Below are 26,758 nucleotides of genomic sequence, written 5' to 3' on the forward strand. Positions count from 1 at the left end.
GTTGACATTGAATGAAAAAGACAAAGAAGAGAGCAATCTACGTGAAAGGCAGACCTTAGGAGCACTCCCGAGCAAACATCGAGATGCACTGTGAGATCCCACATCGGTTAGAGTGGGGAATGAAACATTCCTTGTAATGGTATGGAAACATCTCCATAGTAGACGCGTTCTAAAATCGTGATGAGCTTAGGAGCACTCCCGAGCAAACATCGAGATGCACTGTGAGATCCCACATCGGTTAGAGTGGGGAACGAAACATTCCTTATAATAGACGCTTTTTAAAATCGTGATACTGACGACGATACGTAACGAGCTAAAACGAAAGAAATCTTTATTGTTAGAATTTAAATTCATGATTGTTGAATATTCATGGATCAACGAAAGAATCTTGTTAGAATTCGAGATACCGAGCCATGGTTGAAGAATTGCAGTTTTATTTTAAGTCAACAAGGTATTCTTCCATTGGTTCATTCATCTAGTTTTTCGTCATGGCAGCAGAGGAAAGTGGTGAGTTTCTCCATGTGCCGATCGCATTCAGGGCACTTGAAATTCTCCGGAATTCTCCCAGTGGTGTGTGGAAATTCGAAGCGGCAACAAGGATGAGTAATGCCTTGAAGTTCGTCGTGATGATTCTTGAAAGCTACGTCGAAGCCCTCATCGGCGGCCTGTTGCTTCCATGAATCGAAGTTTACGAGAGTAGGCAAGACGGTGGTGCTATGGCCATTGACGATCACGGTTGATCCTTTGCTCAGAACCGCCCATCCTCCTTCTTTGTCGTAGCTGAGGAGCTTCTTGATTTCTTGCATCAGGGGATCGCGATCGTCGGCTTTTCCTAATTGGATCTTGGAGAACAGCATGCTCTCGATTCGAGTCCAGAAGAACCAAATCATGGTAAGATCTGACCAGCAATAGCCTAGTTTATCTGTTGTGATTGTTGTAATGATTTGCCTTACGCGTTCTCTTTTGCTGCTCTTTCCTACATACACCATTTCTAAAGGTATGCGTGCTGCTTGTGCCACCATTTTTGCTGTGATTGTGAATTTTCTTATCCATTCTATGTCGTCTCCTCCATATAAGAACACGTACTTCTCTTCCTTAATCTGTGTTTTGAAAACAGAATAAGAAGACAATTGAAGAACTAGATAGCTTTTTAAGAAAGGTTTTAAGATTAGAATATGGAGATTTTAGTAATGAATCATAGCATTAGCTTTATGATGGCTGAATTACCCAGTTCAGAACGGCGGGGTCGATGCCGTCCACGAGCAGCTCAGGCCGCCAGGTCTCTTCCCTCCATAGAGCTTCCTCTTTCAAGCTCGTGAATGGGAAGGCAAGACTTCCCCAAATCCACATCATGTGGATTGCATTTGGGCTTACTACTTTACCTTGAGGGTCTAAAACCACAAGGATAGGCTTGTTTCTGAATTGCCATACTTCCCCGATGAATCTAGCAACTGCCTTAGAGATCAATGTAGGATGGTGCACTATGTGCCATGGCATTATGGATAGGAGATACTCGAACCGTTTTTGCATCAAATCATCCCACTTGATGGAATGATCCACAATCGGGATCCAAACTACCTCGAACTGGCTCTCGACCTGCATTCCTTGGGCCCTTGACTCATTATAAAGCTGATCAAGAATTGAAAGTTCGTCATGGGAGATATTCAAGTCTGAGATGAGCAGTAGCACATTTCTCCTTTTTAGAACGTCGAGGTTAACCTGTTTTTAATAGAGAATCAAGAGATAGTTAAAAGAATGTTGAGAGGTAAGAATTGGAGATGTTAACTGAGTTTTGTTAGCAGTAGTGAGATGTCCAGACCCTTTGCCCTGTAGAGCCATCAACTATAGGCTGCAGATCATCTTTAGCATAAATCAGAGCCTTGAGAACCTTCATGTTATCCAGGTGGGTCATTTCAAAAAGACGAACGAGCATTTGAAATGATTCAATGTCTCGCTTTTCCTCTGCGTTAAAGGATGGCGACTTATCAGTATTGTGGAGAGAGGGCGAAAAGAAACTATCTATTTAATCTACCTATATATTGGTGGCAGAGCACCAGCTGCTTTTTGAGATGATCATGAATGTTTTTAAGCTTGTGGGCTAGAGTAGATAGCTCCCACGATTCGGTACTGGTTGATAAGGCTAACCTGAATCCAGACAACCACAATGGTTATCGGTTCATGGTACGATATGGCTGTGAAAAGAAAAACTCGAAGATGGATGACTAGAAAGAGAGGAAGAGAACATACTCATATCCCATGCTAGTTAAGCTAGTAGTCTGAGTTGCGCAGGTAACAATACTTCTAATTGTCCAGTAGACCGCAGTCGGGATATGGGCTACTGCTGTGGACATTGCTGGAACCTCTTGTGAGATATATTCTGATGGAAGTTCCTTCAAGTCAATGATGCACCAAGTTACCTCCAATATAGCTGTCACAAGATCTTTTAGCGCATCGAACTTAGGCTTTAATGCAGTCGAATGCTCGAGGATTCCTGGAAGTTGCTTAAAAATTGCCATCGCTTTCGCTAGTTGGTTTTGGGAGTGAATCTGAGCAAGAAGCCAGAATTCCCCATAGTTCATAGCAAAAGCTGCTAATGTTAGCACCAGCTTAGCATCCCATTGGTAGTTTGCCAACATGTTAAAGATTGCCAATGATGTTGCATGTGGATCTATCCCTTCCAATGCCTTGTATGATATCTGATAATGTTCATCACTTATAACATGTCAATATTCAATATCATATATCACTCATGTGTAGGGCTAGTTGAAACTTGAGTAGTTAAAAATAATCATTTTTCAATCACCTCACTCGAAATCCTATCAATTGTGTAGGACAACGCTTCCAACATGGTCGTGAAGCCTGCTTGATTGGTGTCTGTTTTCTCCAAACTCTCTAGTTCATGTGAACCCTGTTTTACCATTCATAATTAGATGAGCAACCATTTTCAACAATTTACTCTATCGTCTGCATTAAGTGTTCGATAATTTTATACGTGCAGAAGCAGAATGGACTAGTTTCATACCATGGGATCTGCAGCTAATGTAGCACGTTTCAGAATGTTTTCGACAAGATGTAGAAGGGATCTTGTATCGACATCTCGATCATCAGGATCATGGGTGGCTGTTATTTGCTTCATCATCGCATTGTCGTCAGAAATGGCGAACATGAACTTGTTACCCTTGGCCAATTGATGTCTAGAGGCTAGTGAGAACTTATTACTGCCCGCCATTGTTGTACAATGCAAAGGTAGAGAAGAAGAAGCTTATGGAATGTCTGCAAGATAGGTCGCCAAATTTATAGGCTTGAGAAAGAGTAAAGGTTCTGTTGAATCAACTTCTTTTCTTCCTCTTTAGTAAATGCCTTCCATGTCACAACGCTTTTTGTTGTGGACCCTTCATCTTACCATTAACGTTTCATTGTGATTCTGGCAGGATCAGAATATTTGTCTGCGGATCACTTGCTCTGTTTGGTTAATCACAAATGAAGAAACGGTAAGATTCAAAGCAAAAATTCTATGGAACATTCAGAATTTCAAATTCTTATGCCTAATAGTTTCGATATTGATATTTATAATGTGCTGATATAGAAAGTAAGTCGAGTCGATATTATTAATATTCATCTTTGTTGAGGTTTTGTGCATGAGGTAAATAAGATTGATTGATAATCTTTGTTTTGAATAAGGATGTATGCATGGTTTGCTTACATTAACTCCCGGTTTTGAGCTAAACTGGATTGTTCGGGTTGTAAATATCTTTGATGATTATCGGGATCTGATATTTAGGTTGGGGTTAATATTTTAGGATCTATCGTGATATATGTAATTGAAAACAATATTCTCAATATTTGTTTGGTTCTCTTTATGATGAAAGTTTTAGAAATGTCTTATTTATTACTAGTTTTTAGATATCGAGATCAGAGGTTCATATCCTTTGTTTCATTTATTGTTGACGTCAGAGGCTGTTGCCTCGTGGCCAACTCTCAGGGGGCTTTAGTTTGACGTAGAGCTTTTTAGCTCTTCAGTTAGGTGGCCACTTTGCGATATTGTGCCAATTCCAGTTTTGAACTACCTTCAAATCGTTATTTTCAATCAAGTTGGTCGTCGTCACACCACTCGCTGATGCTCACGGTCATAAAGCGACGTTAAACGTAATTAGTTACTCAAAGGAAAAAAAGGATATCGGGTGTCATTTACTCAAAATAAGCCCGTGTGTCATCGTACATTAGTGTATGACACTAATTTTGGTGGTAGCTTGTTGATTGAATGCAACTCTTTACGGTTGCTTTTCTTGACTTGCAAATGTAGGTGAGAATTTTGGTACATTTTTATTGCATAAACCTTCGAACAGCAAAGTTTCTTCCTTTCTTTACTTGCAAATGTTGCTCAGAATGTTCATATTTTATGTTAAATTAGCAATCTGTTGAAGGGATGCATGACGAAATGCTTTGATCCCTTGCTTTTGTGTATGCTTTAAAAGTTATTATGTTTTTAAACACGAAAATAGTATCGAGCTCTACATTGCTTAACTGCTTGGAACTTTATGACATCGATCCTTGTCGAGTTCTGCATGGCATAACTGCTTGGAGCATTATGACATCGATCAAAAGTTAGAAGCTTGAATTTTCATCGTCGATATTAACTTTTAGTAGCTTCTTTTGTCCCTTAGAACTTTGATTATAAGTAATTTCGACCTTTTGAAAAAATGATTAAAAAGTTTGGATATGAACTTCAAAAACATTTTTTATCTTTTTAAAAGCGTCAAATGAGATATGTACTTTTGCCGGCTTTAATTGTGAGGGTTGGTTCTAAGTAGGAGTTTTTGGTGAAGTTAAGGCGACTTGTCACAATCGCACTTTGATGGCAGCGGACTTGCGATTGTGCGGCACTCACTTCCAAGCAAGAAATGAGTTAAGCCTATTCGTTCTTGTGTCGCGTACGGCCAAGCGATGTATGCTCGAGCCTCTGGCCTCGGTTCAAGAATAAAGTTTTAGAAAACAGGACAGAGAGATTTACTTCCAAGCAATAAATGAGTTAAGCCTATTCGTTCTTGCGTCACCTACAGCCAAGCGACGTATGCTCGAGCCAATAAATGAGTTAAGCCTATTCGTTCTTGCGTCACCTACAGCCAAGCGACGTATGCTCGAGCCTCTGGCCTCGATTCAAGAAGAAAGTTTTAGAAAACAGGACAGAGAGATTTCGAAAGAGAATTTTGAAAGTAAGATTTGAGAAATTAAAATTAGTGCTACATGAAAATGTAAGCAATAAAATTAGTGCTACATGAAAATGTAAGCAAAAAACAACGACTTGCTGCATATTTAAGAATTTTTAAATTATAATTTGGTCTTGATTTCATAAAACAATACTAATAATTTTTTAGTTAAAATGTTATTTTAATTTTAATTTTTTTTTTTTTTTTAATATTGAATTAGATTGGATTGAATTGAATTAATCTAAATTTATTATTAATTTTAAAATATACATTTTTATTATGAATTAATTATATGTCTATATTTTTTTTTATTTTATAATTATTATTTTATTATTTATTCCCTCATAAAAATAAATTTTATTTATTTTGTACATGACTTTTCAAAATATATTAAAATTAAGTTAGAAATTTTAATTAAATAGATATTTTAGGAATTAATATTTTATTTTTATTATAAATAAAATTTTAAATTAAAAAAATACAACTATAAAAAATTATCAATTAAATTAGATTGATTTCATTATTTAATAAATATTATATTCTTCAAAAAAAAAAAAAAAAAACCGATCCAATCCAACTCAATTCGGAACACCTTAAACATTCGAAATTCATAAATCATTTGAATTATGTTACGAGATATTCATTTCCACTTCCACTGAATCATTAGAAGTTTCAATCTCTACGATCATCTCGCGTTTCTCTGTAACGTTATCTTCTCTATACTCTCCCTTTCTCTTGTCTGTTCTTTTCCGATTTTTCGAATCATTTTTTAACTGGTTGATGGAATTTACTTGTACTGTGATTTGTTTGGTTCCCGAGAATGGAAATTTTCCTCTTCGTTTATGAGTTTAAGTTCGTTTGTATCGTTCTATTTCTGCGAAGCTATGGTTTGGAGAGATTTGCTTCACTTTTCTGTTTCTGTTTCTGTTTCTTTGTTATTTGGGGAATTTATGTTAATATTTATTAGCTTCCTGTTTCTGATTAAGTGCTCGATAGATTGTTTTACTCGAGATTTTTGCTCAATGAGTCGTAGTTTTCGTTTCTGAAATGTTTCTATGATTGTGCGTATTAATGCTCGGGGATGGCGATGACGCACTTAGAGATACGGGATTTTGTTGCCTTTAATCGAACACTTTTTACTAGTTTTGGCTTTTGATACTAAGATCATCGCGATGCTGATTTTATGTTATGTGAGATTTTGATGAGTATTTGCATTTTCTTGTACTTGGTGAGAATGTGGATTGAAAAGTGCATTTACTTCTTCTATCCCCTTTGGGGTTTTCAAAGAAGGGGAGCGCTGAGACTCCTCTGTGTTCTATTTTCTTCCCAGTTCTTACTGGAAGAGATGTAAGTTATCGGTTGTACCCTAATGCCACGACCAAATGTTCTAATACCCTATTGTTATAGTGGAAACAGAAGCAAGATCGATCGTACTCACACACTCACAAACAAAAATTAAACTAAGAGACACAAAGATTTACGTGGTTCGAAGAGAAGGAATTCCCCTACATCTATGAGTAGTAGCCAATCACTATAACCAAAGTGTTTACAAGTGTAACTCTCACACTCTCACACTACAAAGTCTCTCAACAAAATTCCTCCCGATTGTCTTTAAGAAATACAAAATGACAATAACTCCACGTCTCATAACAAAACAATGCTAGACATGCCTTTATATAGGCCTAGCAATACTAATTCTCATACATGAACCAAAAGTCTCATACATGAACCAAAAGGGTTATGAACTAAATGAGAATAGGTTATGAAATAAATGAGTAACAAAAATAAATGAAAAGATTATGAGAGTTATGAAAATACAACTTCATGACAACTTACAACATTATCTTCATGTATTGCTCTTGGGCTGTCAAGATATATTTACCGATCCTTCTTTGAATTTAATTTGCTTGTGGATTCCTTCCTTGAAGGAAGGCTAGTTCAGATCTCTGATTTTAACTCTTTAGCAAATATAACGCAGTGTGCGGTCTTCTCTGGTTTTGCTTTGTTATGTCAAAGCATCAATCTGATGCAGCTGGCCAAGATAAACTCGGTCCTGATTACTTCAGTTACTTCAGACGGGAAGTTATAGATTTGTTATCTCAAGAGGATAATCTGCTTTCTACTTCTTCTTCACATGATTCACGGATATCTGAAGCTTCATCTTCATTTGGTGATAGCATGGGACCTAAGCTCTCTCATTTTAAGAAAGAAAAACTGAAGGCATTGCTCAGGCAGAGTGCTGTTGTTCTTTCAGAAGAAGTAAATGAGGTATTTAGTGGCAAAGATAATTGGGTTACTACGTTTCAGGCTGTTGAGCTTAACCTGACATGGGGCTTGTTGTTTGCTTGATAATTTAATAACTATGTTATGAATCGTGGAGAAAACTTCATCTTTTTCTTTCTTTCTTTCTTTCTCTGTTTTTCTTTGTTTCTTCTCTGAAATTCAGTTCAATCTCAAGATGACAATTAGTTGATTGAATTAATGGTTTTCCACTTACAATTCTAAATATCGTGCTGCTGCAGATGCTCGGGCCTGCTCTATCTATCCAACAATTGAAGTCAGATTTGAGATCCAAAAAGAACTTGGAAAATGTAGACAAAATAGTTATGAACGATGCAGAGCAAGCTCCTTGTAAGAAACTCAAATCCTCATCCTCTTCAACCAGCCTATCTGCGCACAAGAATTGTGGTAGCCTTGGAAGTAGTAGAGTGGTAAAGTTTTATTTTAATTCCCATCCTCTCTCTCTCTGAATGGTCGTTATGCTCACCTGTATTTTGATTTACAGTAGAAGTTAATAGTATGGTGGAAAGTTAGCTGATGTATTTCCCTCAACTTCTTCTGAGTTGTACTACTTGGGTGAATAGAATCTTTCTGGATGACCCTAAATAGCTTTTCACTCAATAAGCGAAATCTAGATTCAGGTTGAAACCTGCAATTTGTTTGAGTTTGAGTCATATGCTGATCATGGTATTTTGAGCTTTACGGCATAAATATTCTTATTTACGAGCATTGAGCTGTTTGTTTGGGAGAAGCCAAGAGATAGTTGTTCATTTGGCATGCAATTGATTAATGCTTAACTTGTTTTTTTCTCCCTCAAATGCCGATTTCTTAGTTCCTCTCTAACCTCTTCAGCTCCTTAATTTAAGAGATGAAATCTCGGGGGTGGGAGGTTTCATGCTTCTAACGTCCTAGTTAAATGATCTTTGGGAAGCCCTTTGCGTGCTGTTCAATACCTTGTTACAAACATTTATGTGCTTTGTGTCCTAAGAAGGAAGAACATCATGGATCTAGAAATTTTGTTATACGTTGATGTAGTTTGTCAATTTTCTTCGTCAGGTAGTCAAAATGTATTTTGTTGGCATAACAATGCATGGTGATGATCTAGTTTTGCGCAGACCTCAAACTCTATATTTTTGCTTATCTTTCATTCTTTCATGCCAGATAGATGATGAATTGCAGTTCTTTCTAGAGAACAATAGTGAGCAGATCGAAGCAATAGTGACAAATCTTTCAAACGAACTGTCTGGAAAAGTAACATTCTATTATCCATGTTCCCTTTTGCTTTGATTTATATTGCACGCTCATTCAATTGCTTTGGGTAACATGTTTGTGCCAATGGATCATGTCAAGTTTTAATACTTCTATTACACCACCGTAAAAGATGAGATTAGTAAATAGAAATTAACTGAAATTTTATCTTTGTAAGATCGTCAACATTATACCGAGGGTGTTTTTAGAGTATACCAAATAAGTATAGTTATCCTTCTTCTAACGGAGCAATGCAATTTCACGATTAATATCGAAATGAAGTACTAAATAATTTGTTTCTTCTTTTCTTGGTGCTTGTCGATGATTAATCATGTACTATTCATAAAATTCCTATACAATCAGTTTTAATACTTCTATTACACCACCGTTCTTATATTAAACTGCTAATTAACATTGAATAGTGGTTTTTCAGCTAGGACACATGGAGCAACAGCTTGAGGAAGTTCTTGATTCTGTGACATCAAATTGCAGGTACTGCATCAAGTTATAGAGAGACTGATATGTATCGTGCTCGATTAATGGAGTCGATCACTATGAGGCCTTTCTCGTTTAGTTTATTATTACAAACTTAGATATTTCGTAAAACTATCAACTTCTTTGATGGTTTTTTTACACCAACGAGTTCCATGAACAAATTGCTTACAGCATCTGCAACCCAAATGAGTCATTAAACTTCTCTTTTCAATCTGTCTGGTTAACAATCATCTTTCTTTTTCAGGCCTATGACCTTCAAGGAAAAGGAACAGCTTCAGAAAATGATTCAGGTGCTTCCACCACAAAATCTTGGCCGTGTTGCAGAAATCATCCAACATATGACAGACGAAACGGATTCCTCTTATGAAATCCATATTGATTTGGATAAAGTGGTAAGTGAAACATGTTAAAATATCATCACTAGTTCGATAGGGTCATGCCCAATAATCGTATGAGACAATTATCTATGTATTTTAGGAAAATGATTTAGGTATTTTAAGAATAAAGATACCTAATTATTTTAGGAAAATTATTTAGTTATTTTATGAATAAATTGTCTAGCTTCTGCCGTAAATACCTCTCCACCCTACCAATGTTTTAATTCCAAGAAATCTAAACCACAGAATGTAGTAGTGTTAGGAATCACGACTCTCCACGGTGGTATGATATTGTCCACTTTGAGCATAAGCTCTCATGGCTTTGCTTTGGGCTTCCCCAAAACGCCTCATACCAATGGAGATGTATTCCTTTACTCATAAACCCATGATCATTCCCTAAATTAGCCAATGTGGGCTCACTCCCAACAATCCTCAACAAGTAGTTTCTACAAAGTGTCTTGTAATCTCTTCTCGATTAGTGTTAATAAAGAGTGCGAGTGTTTCCCACAAAGAGATGTGTTCAACAAAACCATACATATTAATGCATAGTAATGCAGGCAACCGTGACCATGGATTGAATATTAGTGTGTAGTATGTTTGTTCATCTTTCTTTCTTTTTCTTGTGTAGAATAACACCACTCTCTGGAGATTATATTACTATGTAGAAGCAGTTGAGAAAGCAAAGAAGCTAGCATCCGAATGAATAACTTTGTCTCTTGCTTTTGCTGCTCCAAGAATCATTTTTGAAAGAAGATGATGCATGATGCCTTCATGCTCTGCTTTTGAACAAGTTTAGAAGCCCCTCCTCTCTTTGTTTCTAGGATTTTGGAGGTGGCTGCTCATATCTTTAACTTGAATTGTGGTTGATTTTGAGGCTAAGAACACATTCTTTTTGTTTGAACGACTTGCAATCCTATAATTCAATTGAGATTGTAAACTCATTCTTATATTTATTAGATACGACTCGACTTCTAAAACACGACCAGATTGAAATTGCTATTATAGGCATATTATGATTGTCGCTGTGGTAGAACTTAAAGTTTGGCACTGGTTTCATACTTATTTTATTTTTCTCGAGATATGCATAACTTTCATTTTCATATAGGTGGTTCATGTACATCAAACTCAAGGCAGCATCACTTTCCTGCACCTTAGGCTTCATTACGTATGCATCACTTTCATACACATTGACTCTGTATGCATCACTTTCATACACATTGACATACATCACTTTCATATACATTGACTCTATATGCATCACTTTCATGTAGTAAAAAAAACACGCTTAACAAGAGGTCTCACAGACAAAAATATATGTTTGTTCATATTATGCAACTTAGAAGATCTTTCATGCATAACAACGTCATGTATACATTCACTTCTATCTCATAATATTTGTGACTCATTATTTCTAAATAGCCACATAAACGTTCAAGCAATAGTGATACCCAATCTAGCCCGTGCAAAAAATACAATAGAATCACGCAAAACACCCACCTGATGTGCTTCCTGCCCGCGAGGAAAGAAAGTAGAGCGAAAGATAGGAGCATATTACCCATAAAATCCTTGAGAACAATAAAAAAAAGTATATCTCGGTAACGAAAACTATGAGAGTTGTATTGGCGAGATCCAACAGTAACCACTTGCCCAAAAGAAAAATCGCCTCGGAGTTCGAGGACCTTTAGTACCCTACCCTACCCCCAAACCAACTGTCTTCGCGGTAAGTAAGACTGCCCTTGTCCCTTTTCTTTCTCCATTTCGTCTCCTTCCTTCTTCGTTTGGTTCCAATCGAGTCTAAGGCAAAGCAAAAGTGAGCGTAATTAAAAAAATAATAATAAATTATCAAAATACACCGTTTGGGCCCAATTTTAATTTTGCACAAGTTTTTGGCCCAATTTTAATTTTGCACAAGTTTGTGGCCCAATTGTAATTTTGCACAAGTTTGTGGCCCAATTGTAATTTTGCACAAGTTTGTGGCCCATATTTCAATTTTCATCTTCCTTTTTTTATTTTTATTTTAAGAAAGTCTTTTCCTTCTCTGCAAGCTATTTGCTTTTTAGACAGAGAAACGAGAAGGGGAGGTAACTCGCTAAAACCTCACTCGAACTTTCGCTGCTCCGCCAACTTGGATCTTCCACGTTCCTCATTTTCAGGTTCGTTTTCTTTCTGCAAATCTGAATCTTCCAGTTCTTTTGTTCTTCGTATCAAAGAATTTGATGCTGGCATTTTAATCTGTTGGCTCCCGGTTATGGATTGTAGCGAATTAGGAATTTGAGATACAGCTTTGTAGAAGAAATTTCTTAGGTTTTGATTAGATCATCCAATGAAGGAATCACAACGCTTAGCGTGTAAATTCTTTGATATTGTATTGCTTGAAGGATTCCGTGTGGGATTGTGTTAGCATTAGGGATTTGTTTTTCTTTCTTTCTATTTTTTCATGTTAGATTTCTGGATATTTTGTGATTATAAGTTGGGAATGTATTACGACCTTCTAGTCTTGGTTTGAGGTTTCGAGATTTTGCTTGCGAAATTTGTTTCGTTTATGCCATCTTTAATTATAGGTTAGCATATCATTTCATTTGTAATTATATCTTTGCAGGTTCACTTGAAATTTAGCTATGTCTAGCTCTGCGATTGATGTTCCTCCCAAGGGTGGGTTTAGTTTTGATCTCTGCAGAAGAAATGATATGCTTTCGAAGAAGGGTCTTAAATCTCCGACTTACCTCAAGACTGGAACTACCATTGTTGGTTTAATATTCAAGGTAATTTGCTACATTTAGGGTGTTACACAATTCGATCTTATTGTTTTTCGAATTTTTTTTTCGGATAAATGATGTCCTAAAGGTCATTAATTGTGTTTCACAACTCCTTTACACCTCCGTAGCAAGAAATTATATATTCCATTAAGGAAAGCCCGTGACGTAAATTGCTTTAAATGGGTAAATCAATCATTTGTCCTTGTGGATTGGACATTAATCCTCTCATACCTACTAATTGGTGTGCTTGAGATGCATTTCCTCAAGCTCCCGAAAAAGAAATTATATGGACTGGACTAAAAGGGTCGGTAACCCTAAAATTAGGATTCATTTCTTGTCGCAAATCCATAACCACCTTAATGGATATATGGAACAATCCTTTTCCTTTCTGTCATTTGAGTTCTTTTTTATCACGTTATCAGTTTCAGAAAATTGACCTTTTTTAGCTTGCATTAATTGATCTTTCGGCTATTGAGTCTGAGGTTGTGTATTGACATTGATGGCCTTCTGTAAGGAGCAATGTTCCTTTTAATTACTCCAAATGTAATTTAGGAGTGTATGGGAAACTTCTGTTTTTGTGTTGAGCACCTTTGCCTTCCTATAGCAGACGGAACTTGTGTCAAATGTAACTTAGTCCATGTTCAGTATAAATATAGTGTAATGGTCCATGTTCAGTATAAATACAGTGTAATGGTTTGAACTTTTGGAAGAGAAAACTATGAAGAAAGGTTGGCTTGAATTACTACAGACATTACGAGTCATGCTATCGATATAGTAAGACGGCCCCTAATACCTATATGTTGAACTATAGCAGATCTGCCTTATATGAAGGTAAGTACAAGGGGTATACAAAAAAACAACCTAAACAATAGGAGCCAAGTTAGAAAAGGGACTTTGCAAAATAAGACCTAAAGGATGGCTGCAAAAAACCTTAAATACCTAAGCAAAGCCCATAGGGAGACATGAAATCAAACAAGGAACGGAGACATTATCCGATTACCTCTCAATCCTTCTAAAGATTCTATTGTTCCTCTCACCTCAAAGACCCAACAAAATTGCACAAACACTAGCTAGCTACAAAATTATCGGGGGAGAAGTCTTAGTGGTACTAAAATAGGTTGTTTTGTATGAAAAATTGATACGTTTAATTGTTCTCCTTGTCAACATGTGTGTCGTTTTTGAAAAGATAACTTGATTGAATAGCCTGGTCCATATAGTTAGTAAATGTAATACTTGTCACTGCATGGTTTCTTGTTTTCAATTTAATTATTATGCACCAAAGTTTCTTCTATATATTCAAATTAATGTTTTTTATTTTCAAATCTTCCTGCTTTGCTTCAGGATGGTGTTGTTCTTGGAGCAGATACACGAGCTACTGAAGGCCCTATTGTTGCTGACAAAAACTGTGAGAAAATTCATTACATGGCACCAAACATATATTGTTGTGGTGCAGGAACTGCTGCTGACACTGAGGCAGTAACAGGTAATTGGTGATATCTAGCTTCTACAAGTTAAGTTCCGTTAATATTGTTTCTCGAACTGAACATATTCTATTATTCTCAAATTTTGTAGACATGGTTAGCTCCCAATTGCAGTTGCATCGCTACCACACTGGTCGAGAATCAAGGGTTATTACTGCACTGACCCTTCTCAAGAAACACCTTTTTGGGTAGTCTTTTCTGTCCTCTAGGTTTTTCATTTTTGTGTCTCCCATCTATCTGTTGCATGAAATTTAAATCTTCCCATCCTTTGTGTTCTCCAGCTATCGAGGTTACGTATCAGCTGCTTTGGTACTCGGTGGAGTCGATGTTACTGGACCTCATCTACACACTGTGAGTTTTGTTCTGGAAAACAAATGATTTTAGGTTATATAACTTGCCATCTCTTAATGCTATACTTCATCTGCAGATATATCCTCATGGATCAACTGACACCTTGCCATTTGCTACAATGGGATCAGGTTCTCTAGCTGCAATGTCTGTATTTGAATCAAAGTACAAAGAAGGCATGACTGTAAGATACAGATGAATTTGAATCACATGGTGTATCTTAGTTGTGGCACTGTTTTTTTTTTTTCTATACGCCATATCGATTGGAGGCATTTATTTCTTTGTTGCAGAGGGAAGAAGGGATTCAACTTGTTACTGAGGCGATATGTTCTGGAATATTTAATGATCTGGGAAGTGGAAGTAACGTTGATGTTTGTGTTATCACCAAGGTTTGTGATCTTTAGGAAATAGAGAAAAAATTGAATCTAAAAAGTACGTTTAATTTTGATGTGTTCCTTTCTTTTGGTGTTGCAGGGCCAGAAGGAATATTTACGAAACCACCTCGCGCCAAATCCCCGAACCTACGTCAGTTCGAAAGGCTATTCCTTCTCCAAGAAAACGGGTTAGTCGCTTGTATACTCGATTCTCTTCTGCATCTTCCATGTTTTGCTTCTCTTTCCACATTCCTTAACACCCCCCCGACCGACTCGTGCTTTCTTTGATTACAGAGGTTCTGCTGACAAAGATTACGCCATTGAAGGAAAAGGTTGAGATAACTGAAGGAGGGGATGCTATGGAGGAGTGAGAGGATTTCGGTTCTTGGGGAATTTCAAAGTATGGTTCTTTTTCCTTTTCTCAAGTGGACGTTACTGGAAAATTTAGTTTGGCCTTGCGTTCATGTTGTCAATGACCTTATTTAAACTCTTCAATATTTCCAACCTAAGAGGGCTGTTAGATAGAGCCAGTTTGTTCAAATCACTTGACTTCTTTAGAATTCGATAAACTTCGCGTTGTGTGATCTTATGCCATCCTTTACATTTAAACGTATACAAGGATCGATCATTGATACCGGTGTCGTTTACAAAACGTTGCTCGGAATCTTGAATTTGATGGATAGATGTGTTAGCCAAGGGACTCTCTTTAGCTAGAAAATAGCTCCCAACCACATTGCTAGCCATTTTTATGAGATCTCACGTTGATTGGGGAGGATAACGTATCATTCTTTATAAGGGTGTAGGAATCTCTCTCTAGCATACGTGTTTTAAAAATCTTGAGGGGAAGCTCGAAATGGAAAGTTCAAAGAGGACAATATTTACTAGCGGTGAGCTTTGGCGGTTACAATTTTACATCGAACATGCACTTTCTTTCCATACTATACTATTTGATGATGATTTTTTGTTGGAATTATTGTGTCCATTATTAAAAATGTTGAAAATCGGATGAGAAAAGGTGAAAAATTAGGTTCCTTTTCTTAATTTAATTAATGATTTTGTCTCATGTATTAGGGAGAAAACTTAATAGATAAGTTTCTAAATCTTTGTTAAAGTATTAGGGGATAAGTTAATAGATAATTCATAAAGTTGCATGAGATTACATAAGCATTTTATCTTGGTCTATGATATTATATATTCAAAGGCTAATCCAATTCAATACATTATTATTATGCTACAGGTGACCTGTCAATTACAAAGTATTTAGTTCAAGAATAAACATTTTTTAAAAATACGAGACAAAAAAAAGTTCGTTACTTGGACTGTGGTGATGTTAACAAAGACACGGTTTAAATTTAAGAAGATACTTGGGGTGACAGATCGGAATCAAGAAATTTTTAGGCGGTTAAATTCATGGGGATCTAGATCGAGCCATAAATTCTTGAATATTTTGCAAGGTTATATTTGAGGTTGGAGTGAAGCAATTGACTCGATAATGTACCAATATCGAGCAATTGACCTCATACTAGTATCAAGTTATGCAAACAAACAATAGTGAGTCCTAAAACTATGTTTACGTTTCAACTCCTTTTCTTTCTTCTTAGATATGCATCACTTACGTACACGTAGTTCTATGTACATCACTTTGTCTTTCTAAGTATGCATCACTTCTTTCATCTACTTAGAGCTCTGGACATGCCTCACGATCATGCAATCAGATCATATAGAAAAATGAGAAGCAAAATTTAATTTTTTGAAAACCAAATGGATGATGAATTGAATCTAATAAAACGATTCGAGAAATGGATTGAAATGAAAGGGTATAATAGCAATAACCCAATTAAGTTAGGGGTTTTTTTGCAAATTTTCCATTAGAATATGAAGAATTAAAGCAGCAATCATGGTGGGCACGAAATGAACAAAAATGGGCATCACCATATCCAGAAGTTTCCCTTCACGCTACAATATAAAAATCCAAATTCTCACAACTAAAACCTCACTTTTAAAACCAAATTTCCCTCAGCCTTCGGCGCTGGCGGGGCCATTTTCACATTGCGTGTCGGTCATTTTCACGTCAAAAACCTTCTTCCCTTCGCTAAATTCCCTCTCCAAATCACATTCTCTTTGAATCTTTCCGTTTCCATATCAATTTCCGAACTCATATCGCCGCTGATCTGATTTCATCTCTGTGTTTAGTTATGTCGTACGATTACCTCTTCAAGTACATCATCATCGGCGATACGGGTTTGTTCAGAATCTTTGTTTTGATTGTGTTTTATCTTCTGGGTTTATGAGGATTTTCTTTGAATTTGGGGTTTTTGTTTGGATTGTAGGTGTGGGGAAATCTTGCTTGTTGTTGCAATTCACGGACAAGAGGTTTCAGCCTGTGCACGATCTAACTATTGGCGTTGAGTTTGGTGCTCGCATGGTCACCATCGATGGCCGACCTGTTAAGCTTCAGATATGGGATACTGTGAGTTTTGATTCTTTGTACTCTTTATCTTTGCATAGTTTAGTTTCTTTTTATGTGTAACGAGAGGAATTGTATAAGGGAATTAAAGAAATTCAGGAAGTTACATGAACTGGAAGATTCTATTGTAAGTGAGGAATTGTACCAAGAACTTTAAGCTGATAGGATTAGATCCTGAGAAACCCCTCCAGAAACTCATGATATCAATCAATTTCAAGATGGATCTTGTTTGGATCATTAGGGGAAAGTCAGTTTGCTAAGGCTATTTGTGACAGATTCTTGGAGGCTTTTAGTGACTGATTCTTGGAGGCTTGTGGAGAGTTCTTGGGAGTAGGTTTGGGCTCTGGCTAGTTCATCTTTTTGTTCTTTGTTCTTAGCTCCTCTTGCCTTGGTTTCTTCTTTTTATCTCTATGGAAGTTGTTTTCTAGAAGAAAATGATTTGACAATGGATTGTGAGATATTTTCTTATTAAGAATCTTTTTTGTCATCCTGTGGTCTATGCTAACCCGTATCGGTTATGAATTATGGGGGACAAGTTATGGTTTGAGTGACCTGTGTTTCTTGAAAATCAAAGAATGTCCCCCACTGGTTATGACATCAGGGCAAGAAGGGAACTGTTTTCAGCAGAATGATTCGTCGTCTAGTATGTACTGTGCCCCCTACTGGACAAGTTAATTTTTGTTAGTATGAACGCCCTGAAAGAAGGCGAAGAGACCAAATGAAAGACCTTAGATTTATGTCTATATGTGTAGTGTGATGGTTGGACCCACCCTCACTATTTGTCACCTTATCTAATGGTCTATTTTGACCAAATACGAAACGACTAGTGCCCATTCTTAGGGACCTTAGTCTTCCAAAGTCAAAACAGCCAAATTCCGAAAGCTTGCTTCGTAGTCACTAGCATGTTAAAGAAGGGTCCAACCATAGAAGAACCCAACCCAACCCACGAATTCCAGAATCTTGGTTGTTAGAGCGGTGAAAGCCCTCGATTTTCTGGCTATGAATAGGTCACTATCTTCTAAGTTATAGCAATTTTTTTTTTTCTTTCTAAACCTTTCTTACCATGTAATTTTGACTTTTAGCCAAGTTATACAACCAGGGGGGAACCTTGCGGTATTTCGAGCCACTCTTTATTACTTCCTAATGTAGGTTGAGATTGGCAAATTGACTGTGAGGGGGTTGCTAGAGCCAACATATAATTATACCTCTTAGTTAACTAATTGCAATCCTTATAATGTTCGAATAATTATTTTCTAGAAGTTGTGTTCTCATGGATGTTATGTTTTCAACTTTAGAATTAATAAAGTTCTTTAGGTATCTGTGGATTAATGTTCTCGTATAAATCATTTAATCCGTTCTTTAAAATAATCTTGGAAACAGAAATGGCAAGCCATTAGCAGCTGTTTGGGAGCGATTTGGAAAATAAAATTTGGCTTTTAGTTTTTAAACAAATTTCGGGAATTTTGATTGCATAATTCAAACAGGACCTTACGTTAGCTTAACTCAGACAGTAGATTCTTTTGTGGTAATGGTCAAAACGGATGATGTTTCTTTCTTGAAAATCTGTGAGACATTGGTTGGAGAGGGGAACGAAGCATTCCTTATAAGGGTGTGGAAACCTCTTCCAAATAGACGTGTTTTAAAACTCTGAGGCTGACGGCGACCCGTAACAGGCCTAAGCGGACAATATCTCTTAGCGATGGGTAGGGCTCTTACAGTAGATAATGACATTTTACTTTATTGCAGGCTGGGCAAGAATCATTCAGATCAATCACAAGATCTTACTACAGAGGAGCAGCTGGTGCTCTCTTAGTTTATGACATTACCAGGTGAGTTTCTAATTGTTGACTATATTTTATTGCATCACAACCAAGCTTCACATTCGCATTTGATTTATTTTCTCTTTGAGAAATCTGAGATGAGCCCATGATTCTGTTGCCAGGAGGGAGACATTCAATCACTTGGCAAGCTGGTTGGAGGACGCTCGGCAACATGCAAATCCCAACATGTCAATTATGCTTGTAGGGAACAAGGCTGATCTCGCTCATCGAAGAGCTGTAAGCAAGGAAGAGGGAGAACAATTTGCAAAAGAAAATGGGCTCTTATTCTTAGAGGCATCTGCTAGAACGGCTCAAAATGTTGAGGAGGTCAGTTTTGTTTATTTGACATGTGCCTCCTCTAAAAAGGCTGATTGTCTCTTAGATTCTCTCTCAGTTCATCTTGGTGTTTGATTGTACAGGCATTCATAAAGACTGCAGCTAAAATACTTCAAAATATTCAAGAAGGTGTCTTTGATGTATCCAATGAGGTAAGTTGGGTCTATCATTTGTGGTAAAGAAATGTAGATTATTTTCCTGTCAGTGCTACCTACCCATTCTGGTTTGCGATATAGAACCTCTAACGAAAGAAAAAGATAGCTCTACCGGTTTTTTAATATAAGAAACAGTTCGATTGAGGTACTACGAAATTACCAAAGGGATGAAACGTCGAGAGTACTACAAGAAGCTTGCCCAATTAGATAAAAGAGTAGCATAACTATAAGAAGAAAAATGAAAGTAGTAGGGAGCACAATATATAACCGAGTTAAGGAGTTCGTCCAAAGGAAGCACCTTGTCCAAAAAGACTCTTTGGTTCTTGTGAGATCCCATATCAGTGGTGGTGGAAAAGAATGAAACATTCTTTATAAGGGTGTGGAAATCTTTTCTTAGCAGACGGTTTTTAAAAACCTTGAGGGGAAGCTCGGAAGGGAAAGTCCAAAGACAACAATATGTGCTAGCGATGGACTTAGTTATAGTTATTGTGCTTGTTCATTTGTGAAAGCATGTTTTCGCGTAATATAATATCCGTTTCTCTACTAAAACTACTACTTTCAGTAGCATAGCTTCTATTTTAAAAACCTATTGCATTGCGACCGTGAAGAACAGAAGAATTTTTACGAATTCTGTGGTTTCTTGCAGTCATCTGGTATCAAGGTCGGTTACGGGCGCCCTCAAGGGCCATCGGGGTCAAGGGATGGAACAGTTGCACAGAGAGGTGGATGCTGTAGCTAATTGTGAACCAAAGAAGTAGGAGTATTGTATATGATGAAGTGAACCCTTTTGTGCAAGTCGTTTTACTCTTTGTGCAAACTGCCATGATTAAGTTTCGTCTTTGTTGTGTATCCTTTTTAAAGAACATTGAATGTACAGTGCCTCAGAACCCTTACTTGCCAAAACTATTACTTGGTTGACTCTCAAAGCAATTGCTTGACAATATTTTGCTCAGATTCTGTATTTCTTGTCTTCGATTGGGATTATGCTCGTTACACATTGCTGTTAGCCTCACGATTTTAAAATGCATTTGTTATGTGGTAGTTTTGTTAGGAGGTAGTTTCCACACCATTGTAAAAAATGTTTCGTTATGTCTCAACTGATGTGAGATTTGAACCCTCTTTAGGATCTCGGTGTCTTCGCAACAGCCCAAACCAAGAGAGAGATTTGAACCCTCCTTAGGATCCCGGCGTCTTTGCTGGCACACGATTTGATGTTTGATTGTAACAGCCCAAACCAAGAGAGCCCTACATCCTCATTGGCCATTGTCTAATGTCGAGTTATGATATCATTAGTAACAGTCTAATGTCGAGTTATGATATCATTAGTAACAGTCCAAACCCATTATTCATTTTGAGCCTTTACGTATCACCGTCAACCTCACAATTCTGCTAGAGAGAATTTCTATACCCTTATAAAAAAATAAAAAATATTTTATTATCTTCTCTAACCATCGTGGGATCTCACATTTGTAATTCAACCGTAAAACTTTGATATCATAAAAAGAATATATATTAACGACCATCAGAGAATGAAATGAATACAAATGAACTAATGGAATTGCACAAACACAATAAGATGTAAATAAACATCCAAACTAAAGCCAAAACAAATCCTCAAAACTTGCTATCAAATCTCCACTTTCACTTGAAGAAAATCGGGTAACACATCATAATGCACAATAATTTCAACTGACAAAGAAGAATCCATTGAAATCATAGCTGGTATTATTCTGAAAGAATTTGGATTTGGCAAATTTCAAATGTAAGAGACAATCTAGCTATAGTCCTAACCCAGCATGATTCTATGTCAACCAGTAACATACATGAAATCTTTTTGGCAAACCTCTCTCCATCTATAACAGGTACATCAATATAAGGTCCCTGCAAAACTTTCTCAATATGGTTAGCTATAAGGTCACTGCAAAAGCTCACCAATATCGATACTGGCAATGAGAAACCGATGGCAACTGTGCCCTGCATTGTTTTGATTTGAATTATGATCGGCCAGGTCCTCTGCCACCAGATCTAACCCGAAGATTGCTGTAGGTTTGAGAAACTAATAAAAGCCTAGGATCATCTTCAGGAATCTCACGTTCCTACAAATCAAAAGCTTTCCATTAGCAAAGTAACTTTTAACTTACAAAAACAGAGACAAAATAAGCATATCCCGTGATTGGTTATTATTAGTCAATTGGAGATCCTTTTGGTGACCCCATTGAAACATGTGACGTGTTTTGCCTCTCTTTTTAATTTTTCCCAACAGGAAGGCAAAAATGGCCACATACATGGAGCTCAATGAATTAGTAAACGTAACCAAGTATTTGTAGTAAACTTTCACTCAATTTGATTTAGTGCAAGAATACACGAGAATAAGATGCCTTCAAAAGAGAAACTATCAAATATCACAGAAACGAATGCCAGAAATTGGGTAAACCTCTGATGAATGTCAACTCGACCAGACTCTAACTACTACTAGAATGGAGTTGTATGTATTAATTATCAAATATCAATGCCGAGGATAACAAATACCATAATAAAAGGATTAAAGTGAAAGCCAAGAGAATCACCTTCAATCCATTGTAATAAGCTTCCACTGCTGGAAATGAAGGAGTTATCTTTCGAGCTTGCAAGAGATCCCATATATAATTTGCAGTCGTATACCCACCGGTCTGCATGGTAATACAAAAAATAAATAAATAACTCATTTTTGAATCACATGAACCTACAGTGATAAATTTCAGAATTTTGAGCAGCTAGCTGTTACCCACAAGGGTCTCGTGATCTAAAAATGTGATAAACCATCAACCTACCTTCTCTCCCGCTGCTGCAAGGAGGAGGTCACTCCCTAATTTGGGGTTCAAGAAGAAGCCCCTGGAATTCATATTTACCTGCAATAAGCATTAAAATCAAAATAAAATTCCTTAGATCAAGTCAATTTCTATTGTAATTTTAGTAGAAATTGGAAGTTACCAGTGTTTCTTGAGCCAATTGCATTCCCTTTGGCGTATAACCAATCATGGCTCCCTCAACAAGCGTCTACAACCACATGAAAACAATAGCTAAATCTCTGTAATAGTTATCTTGAATTCCTAAAATGAAAAATCTTGTATCACTCGTTCCAAGTGTCTAGACTACAGCAATCCCATTTGGAAGGGAGATAAAATACACAAATATTAGAAACAGTTAACTCACACTCTCTCTCACGATTCTGAGAAATCTCTGACAGACACTCAAACATAAAAGGCCAAGATAACAAGGANTTTGCCTTTTTTTGGATAAGAAACTCAGTAAAAGCAGAAACATAGTTGGGCCAAACTCACTGCATAGAGTTCTGCTGCTGGAGGACCCCCAGAATTCAAGTGCTCCTCAAAAGCTTTAAGACCACGATCAATATCTCCAGCATGTAGATAGCATCTGTGAGAAGTTAGTTATAAACAATACTTGTGTCCTGTATAATCAATATTTATAAACAAGCCTCTAACTCCATACAAATATTTAGCAGAAGAACTGTATTAGCAGTCCTAGTCAGACGTGTCCTACAAATGAGATGAGATGCCAAAATAACAAAACAGGTATCCTACAAATGACTCGGTAGGAAATTTGACCACCAAGTATCCTACAAATGAGATGCCAAAAATAACAAAACAAAACAAAAGTAACTTTTGCATACTACTGATATGTGATCATCACCACTTTCATTCAAACTACATGTCAAGTATAAATGATATGAAAATATGAAAAAAAAAACCACCAATACAAAAGCCACTAAGCAGAGTACGTTAAAAACAGAAACAGAATTATGAAAAGAGCTGCTAAAATGAGTTCAATCAAGCCAATTCATGCTTCCACTACTGGTCTAATAGTAAACCAAAGAACACTCAACTGGCAACCACATTAGATCAAGCTTGGTGGATCAATGCAGAAACAAGGGCAAGCTGTAGTTTCATTAGATCTATACAAACTTCATAGTTATAATAACATCACAGTTTGATCTTTAGAATTTATGGCTGCAGTCATTCCCATCAAAACAAAAAGTGATCTGATGAACACCTAACCAATTCAATCTGAACAAATTGCAGAATTGAGGTAATTGTGAGCCAAAAAACATTCTCATGCAATTAGTACAATAATGCAAACCCACTTGATCCATGCTTTGACATTTAATTATAAACTGCGTGGATTAGACAACACAATTTAGTTTTTGGAGAGAGCCTTTCACCTCATGACTTGTATCACTATGAAAACATCGGGAGTTTTTCCATCCTTCTTTAACATGTCCAGTATGGTCTCCATCACCTACTTTGATTAAAAAATAAAAATAAAAAAAAGCTGATAAGAAACATAAGTATTTTATACAGAAATTCATAACGAGGACATTTAGACACATTGCATGATAGAAATTAAGTTATAACATGATTATAAAAGAGAATAGATGACATCTAATATGTAAGAAATGATGGTATTACATATTAGAAGACCTAAATATAGCAGAATCATATATGCAATTGCACACAAATGAAATAAAGGACTGATCTGAATAAGTTTATCCAACAATATATATCCACATGTTGCTGGAATTATGAATCAGATACCTCTACATTCTTGAGATTCGCACAGGCATGCAAAGCAACATGATAAATAGTCAATTGTCTGTTCAAAAAACCTCCACGCCTATGAACATATTCCGCAGTTGGAATATTGTACAGTTCCTCTTCTGAAACACCCATCATCACATTTTCAGCCGTTGCACTTGAAGCATCAACTGATAACCATTCCTTCGACCGTTCAACAAATTCAACAACCTTATCATAGAAGAGTAAAATTGTGTTCATAAATCACCAACCAAACATTACAAGGACAAGAAAAACATCTAAGGTGATTGTTACTTTAGTAGCAAAATCATCAGCCACAGGTTTCTTGTTCATATGTGCAGCTATAAGTCCAGTATAGCAGTACTTGTTTAAGCCAAGGCCAGCAGCAGTCATATCTCTGACAATTGTATACCTAAAATATCGATGAAAAACCTTGTCAATTATTATACCGAGTCTCCAAGGTATACTTCATTGCTTGGAAGAAACTAAGAGCATGGTGAATATGAATCTAAGGACATTAATCTTATGAAGTAGAAAGCGACTGAATTTAGTGGTGATAATTTTTCTTCCATCGATTTGTAATCAGATACATCAAGGACACAGGATTATAATACTTGCAGGCAAAAGGATAAGAGGGTAGGTAGTAAAAGAAGTAGCATACACGCGATCCAATCTACCAGCAACTGCACAGGCATTAAGTAGGCAGATGTATGTCTGTGAATGTGGCTTCACTTCATATCTCCTCATCTCATCTAAGATCTTCAATTCAAACAGAGAATAGTTGAAAATCAACAGAAATTTCTGAATTCTCCTTCGATGATTTTCAGAAAAAACCTAAAGTTGGGCTTTAAAAACAAACAGAGACCTACCCGGACAGCCTCTTCAGAGTTGTTGCATTTACCACATAATGAGATCAGCATGTTATACAGAGTAACCTACAAAACATATATGCACATACAGAAGCAAAGGTTGCCAAAAATAAGAAAATGAAGAACCGAAAAATTTAGAGCAAAACGTGAGAGAGAGAAAAAAAAACTCAATTCATTTCCAAAAAGTACCTACATCAGGAATCAACCCCATGGCCTTCATTTCATCTCTGAAGAAAAATGCATCTTGGAAACGAGCGCCTTTCATGGATCCAGTAATCAGCGAATGGAAAACGTCCATTGTAGGCTGCACTCCATCCAACATCATATCATCATACACATCCTTCAACAAGAAATACCTGAACCAGATACACATAACACAACACATCATTTAAAATACAAACGAACAAAAAAAAACAAACAATAAAAAAGGCGAGCAAAGAAGGAAACAGAAACAATACCTTCTCTGAGCAGTGATGGAGCCAATTACAGTGTTGTACTCGGAGACGTTGTCGGCGTAATTCCTTTTACTGTACTCTTCAGTAGACACAGCAAAGGATCGACGCTGTCCAAGAAGACGAACAAGCGAGCGGCTGTGACCTGAACAGAAATGCAAAAAACGAGAAGCGTATAAGCTGAAACAATGGATCGAAATTGAGGAATGAACAAATTCAGAGTGAAGAAGCAGTACCGGTGACAGATTGAAGGAGCTTCATTGGTACTGAAATCGATCGACGGAGCGGAGAGAAATGAAGCCTAGTCTGTTTCTCCGGCGAGGTTTTTCTCTCCAAAACCCTCCCGTTTTTGCGCGGGGGGTTCGACGGTATTGGGCTTTTTATATACGATGGGCCGCGTTCATAGGCCTGGCCCAAATTTATCGGGACGAAGGAATTCTTTGGTGGGCCTAAAAGCAAAAGCCCAATTTAATGGGCCCACTCAACTTCAAAAGACTATGGGTTGCATTAGGAAAATTGTTATGAAATTTAAATTTCCCTAATTTTTAAACAAATTAAGCTCTTAAATATTGCAAAATGTACAAATTAGTTATATTTTTTTTAAATTAAACTCTCCAAAATTGAAAATTAAAATATTAACTATTAAAAAAATATTTTCAAATTAATGTTTAATTATTAGCTCTATTTTTTTTAGTTCAAGAGTAGTAGGGATGGAGGTATTTGAACCTCTAATTTCTTGATTGATGATATTGTCCCGTCTTATTAATTGATAATTTTGGAATATCATTTATAGAAGAGGTAAATGAAGCCTTCATCATAAGAGTGTGAAAACTTCTCCCTAGTAGAGCCATTTTAAACCGTGAGGCCGAAAAGTGTGAAAACCTCTTCCTGGTAGAGGCATTTTAAAACTGAGGCTGACGAGTCATTTTATAACCGTGAGGCCGAAGAGTGTGAAAACCTCTACCTGGTAGAGGCATTTTAAAACCAAGGCTGACGACAATAGCTGCTAGCAGTGGGTTTGAGCTGGTACATATGTCTTTTTGTTGTAATGTGGACAATGAAATAAAATTCAAAGAAATCATTTTCGAGCACGTGTTTTTGTCGGTAAAAAAGAAATCAGATGGATTCAAGGGGGATTTTCGAGAACGTATCAATAAGCTAGACCCATGCTTTGAGTAGTTTCATGCCATAAATAAACACGAACGCTCAAGAAATCCGTCGGAGAGGCAGATTCACATCTCTTACAACCAACACAATCTTCTGTTCTTGAAGTCAAAGCTATTGGCTTAGCTTTACATCCGCCCCAAGGTATCATTTCTAATACATATGTGGGGCAAGCTCAGACACATTGAGTATATCCTATAGGACTACTAACTACAAAACCAAGATGATACACGATCGAAATAGAGAGACCATTGGGCCAAAGGTCCAAAAGCCCACCTCGAGTCGAGCCAAGATATGCTGAAATGCACACCCATGACCCGACGAAGCTTAAGAGATG

General features: G+C 36.9%; 5 protein-coding genes and 1 long non-coding RNA gene across 6 annotated transcripts; 4 read left to right on the plus strand and 2 right to left on the minus strand.

Moving 5' to 3' along the window:
- Positions 1 to 417: 417 nt before the first annotated feature.
- LOC111792141 (protein SIEVE ELEMENT OCCLUSION B) lies at positions 418 to 3,260 on the minus strand. The gene is made up of 7 exons (XM_023673472.1): positions 3,023 to 3,260; positions 2,804 to 2,908; positions 2,248 to 2,696; positions 2,033 to 2,145; positions 1,820 to 1,962; positions 1,228 to 1,719; positions 418 to 1,100 (listed from the first exon to the last, which is right to left on the minus strand). The coding sequence occupies exons 1-7, from the start codon at positions 3,227 to 3,229 to the stop codon at positions 468 to 470; spliced, it is 2,142 nt and encodes a 713-aa protein (XP_023529240.1). The 5' UTR covers positions 3,230 to 3,260; the 3' UTR covers positions 418 to 467.
- On the plus strand, positions 3,227 to 3,868 carry LOC111792142. Its single transcript, XR_002814741.1, has 2 exons — positions 3,227 to 3,318; positions 3,432 to 3,868. It is a non-coding gene; the product is annotated as an uncharacterized LOC111792142 (long non-coding RNA).
- A 1,922-nt stretch (positions 3,869 to 5,790) lies between these two features.
- LOC111792580 (bromodomain-containing protein 4-like) lies at positions 5,791 to 10,579 on the plus strand. The gene is made up of 7 exons (XM_023674089.1): positions 5,791 to 5,909; positions 7,186 to 7,475; positions 7,730 to 7,918; positions 8,649 to 8,738; positions 9,169 to 9,227; positions 9,475 to 9,622; positions 10,236 to 10,579. The coding sequence occupies exons 2-7, from the start codon at positions 7,215 to 7,217 to the stop codon at positions 10,308 to 10,310; spliced, it is 822 nt and encodes a 273-aa protein (XP_023529857.1). The 5' UTR covers positions 5,791 to 5,909; positions 7,186 to 7,214; the 3' UTR covers positions 10,311 to 10,579.
- A 1,067-nt stretch (positions 10,580 to 11,646) lies between these two features.
- Positions 11,647 to 15,205, plus strand: LOC111794050 (proteasome subunit beta type-7-A). Its single transcript, XM_023676165.1, has 9 exons — positions 11,647 to 11,760; positions 12,207 to 12,369; positions 13,705 to 13,846; positions 13,936 to 14,032; positions 14,126 to 14,195; positions 14,272 to 14,376; positions 14,483 to 14,581; positions 14,667 to 14,754; positions 14,861 to 15,205. The coding sequence occupies exons 2-9, from the start codon at positions 12,226 to 12,228 to the stop codon at positions 14,935 to 14,937; spliced, it is 822 nt and encodes a 273-aa protein (XP_023531933.1). The 5' UTR covers positions 11,647 to 11,760; positions 12,207 to 12,225; the 3' UTR covers positions 14,938 to 15,205.
- Positions 15,206 to 16,542: 1,337 nt separating this feature from the next.
- Positions 16,543 to 20,305, plus strand: LOC111793955 (ras-related protein RABB1b). Its single transcript, XM_023676043.1, has 6 exons — positions 16,543 to 16,807; positions 16,897 to 17,036; positions 18,780 to 18,862; positions 18,976 to 19,180; positions 19,273 to 19,341; positions 19,991 to 20,305. The coding sequence occupies exons 1-6, from the start codon at positions 16,762 to 16,764 to the stop codon at positions 20,081 to 20,083; spliced, it is 636 nt and encodes a 211-aa protein (XP_023531811.1). The 5' UTR covers positions 16,543 to 16,761; the 3' UTR covers positions 20,084 to 20,305.
- Positions 20,306 to 20,953: 648 nt separating this feature from the next.
- On the minus strand, positions 20,954 to 25,607 carry LOC111793896 (pentatricopeptide repeat-containing protein At4g35850, mitochondrial). The gene is made up of 13 exons (XM_023675966.1): positions 25,494 to 25,607; positions 25,264 to 25,402; positions 24,999 to 25,161; positions 24,806 to 24,871; positions 24,598 to 24,695; positions 24,231 to 24,348; positions 23,937 to 24,146; positions 23,564 to 23,640; positions 22,665 to 22,758; positions 22,315 to 22,380; positions 22,155 to 22,232; positions 21,912 to 22,013; positions 20,954 to 21,440 (listed from the first exon to the last, which is right to left on the minus strand). Exons 1-13 carry the CDS (start codon positions 25,516 to 25,518, stop codon positions 21,339 to 21,341), a joined length of 1,338 nt encoding a protein of 445 aa, XP_023531734.1. The 5' UTR covers positions 25,519 to 25,607; the 3' UTR covers positions 20,954 to 21,338.
- Between the last annotated feature and the right edge of the window lie 1,151 nt (positions 25,608 to 26,758).

This window comes from Cucurbita pepo, chromosome LG04 (genome assembly GCF_002806865.2).
Source record: "Cucurbita pepo subsp. pepo cultivar mu-cu-16 chromosome LG04, ASM280686v2, whole genome shotgun sequence".
Classification (NCBI taxonomy): domain Eukaryota; kingdom Viridiplantae; phylum Streptophyta; class Magnoliopsida; order Cucurbitales; family Cucurbitaceae; genus Cucurbita; species Cucurbita pepo.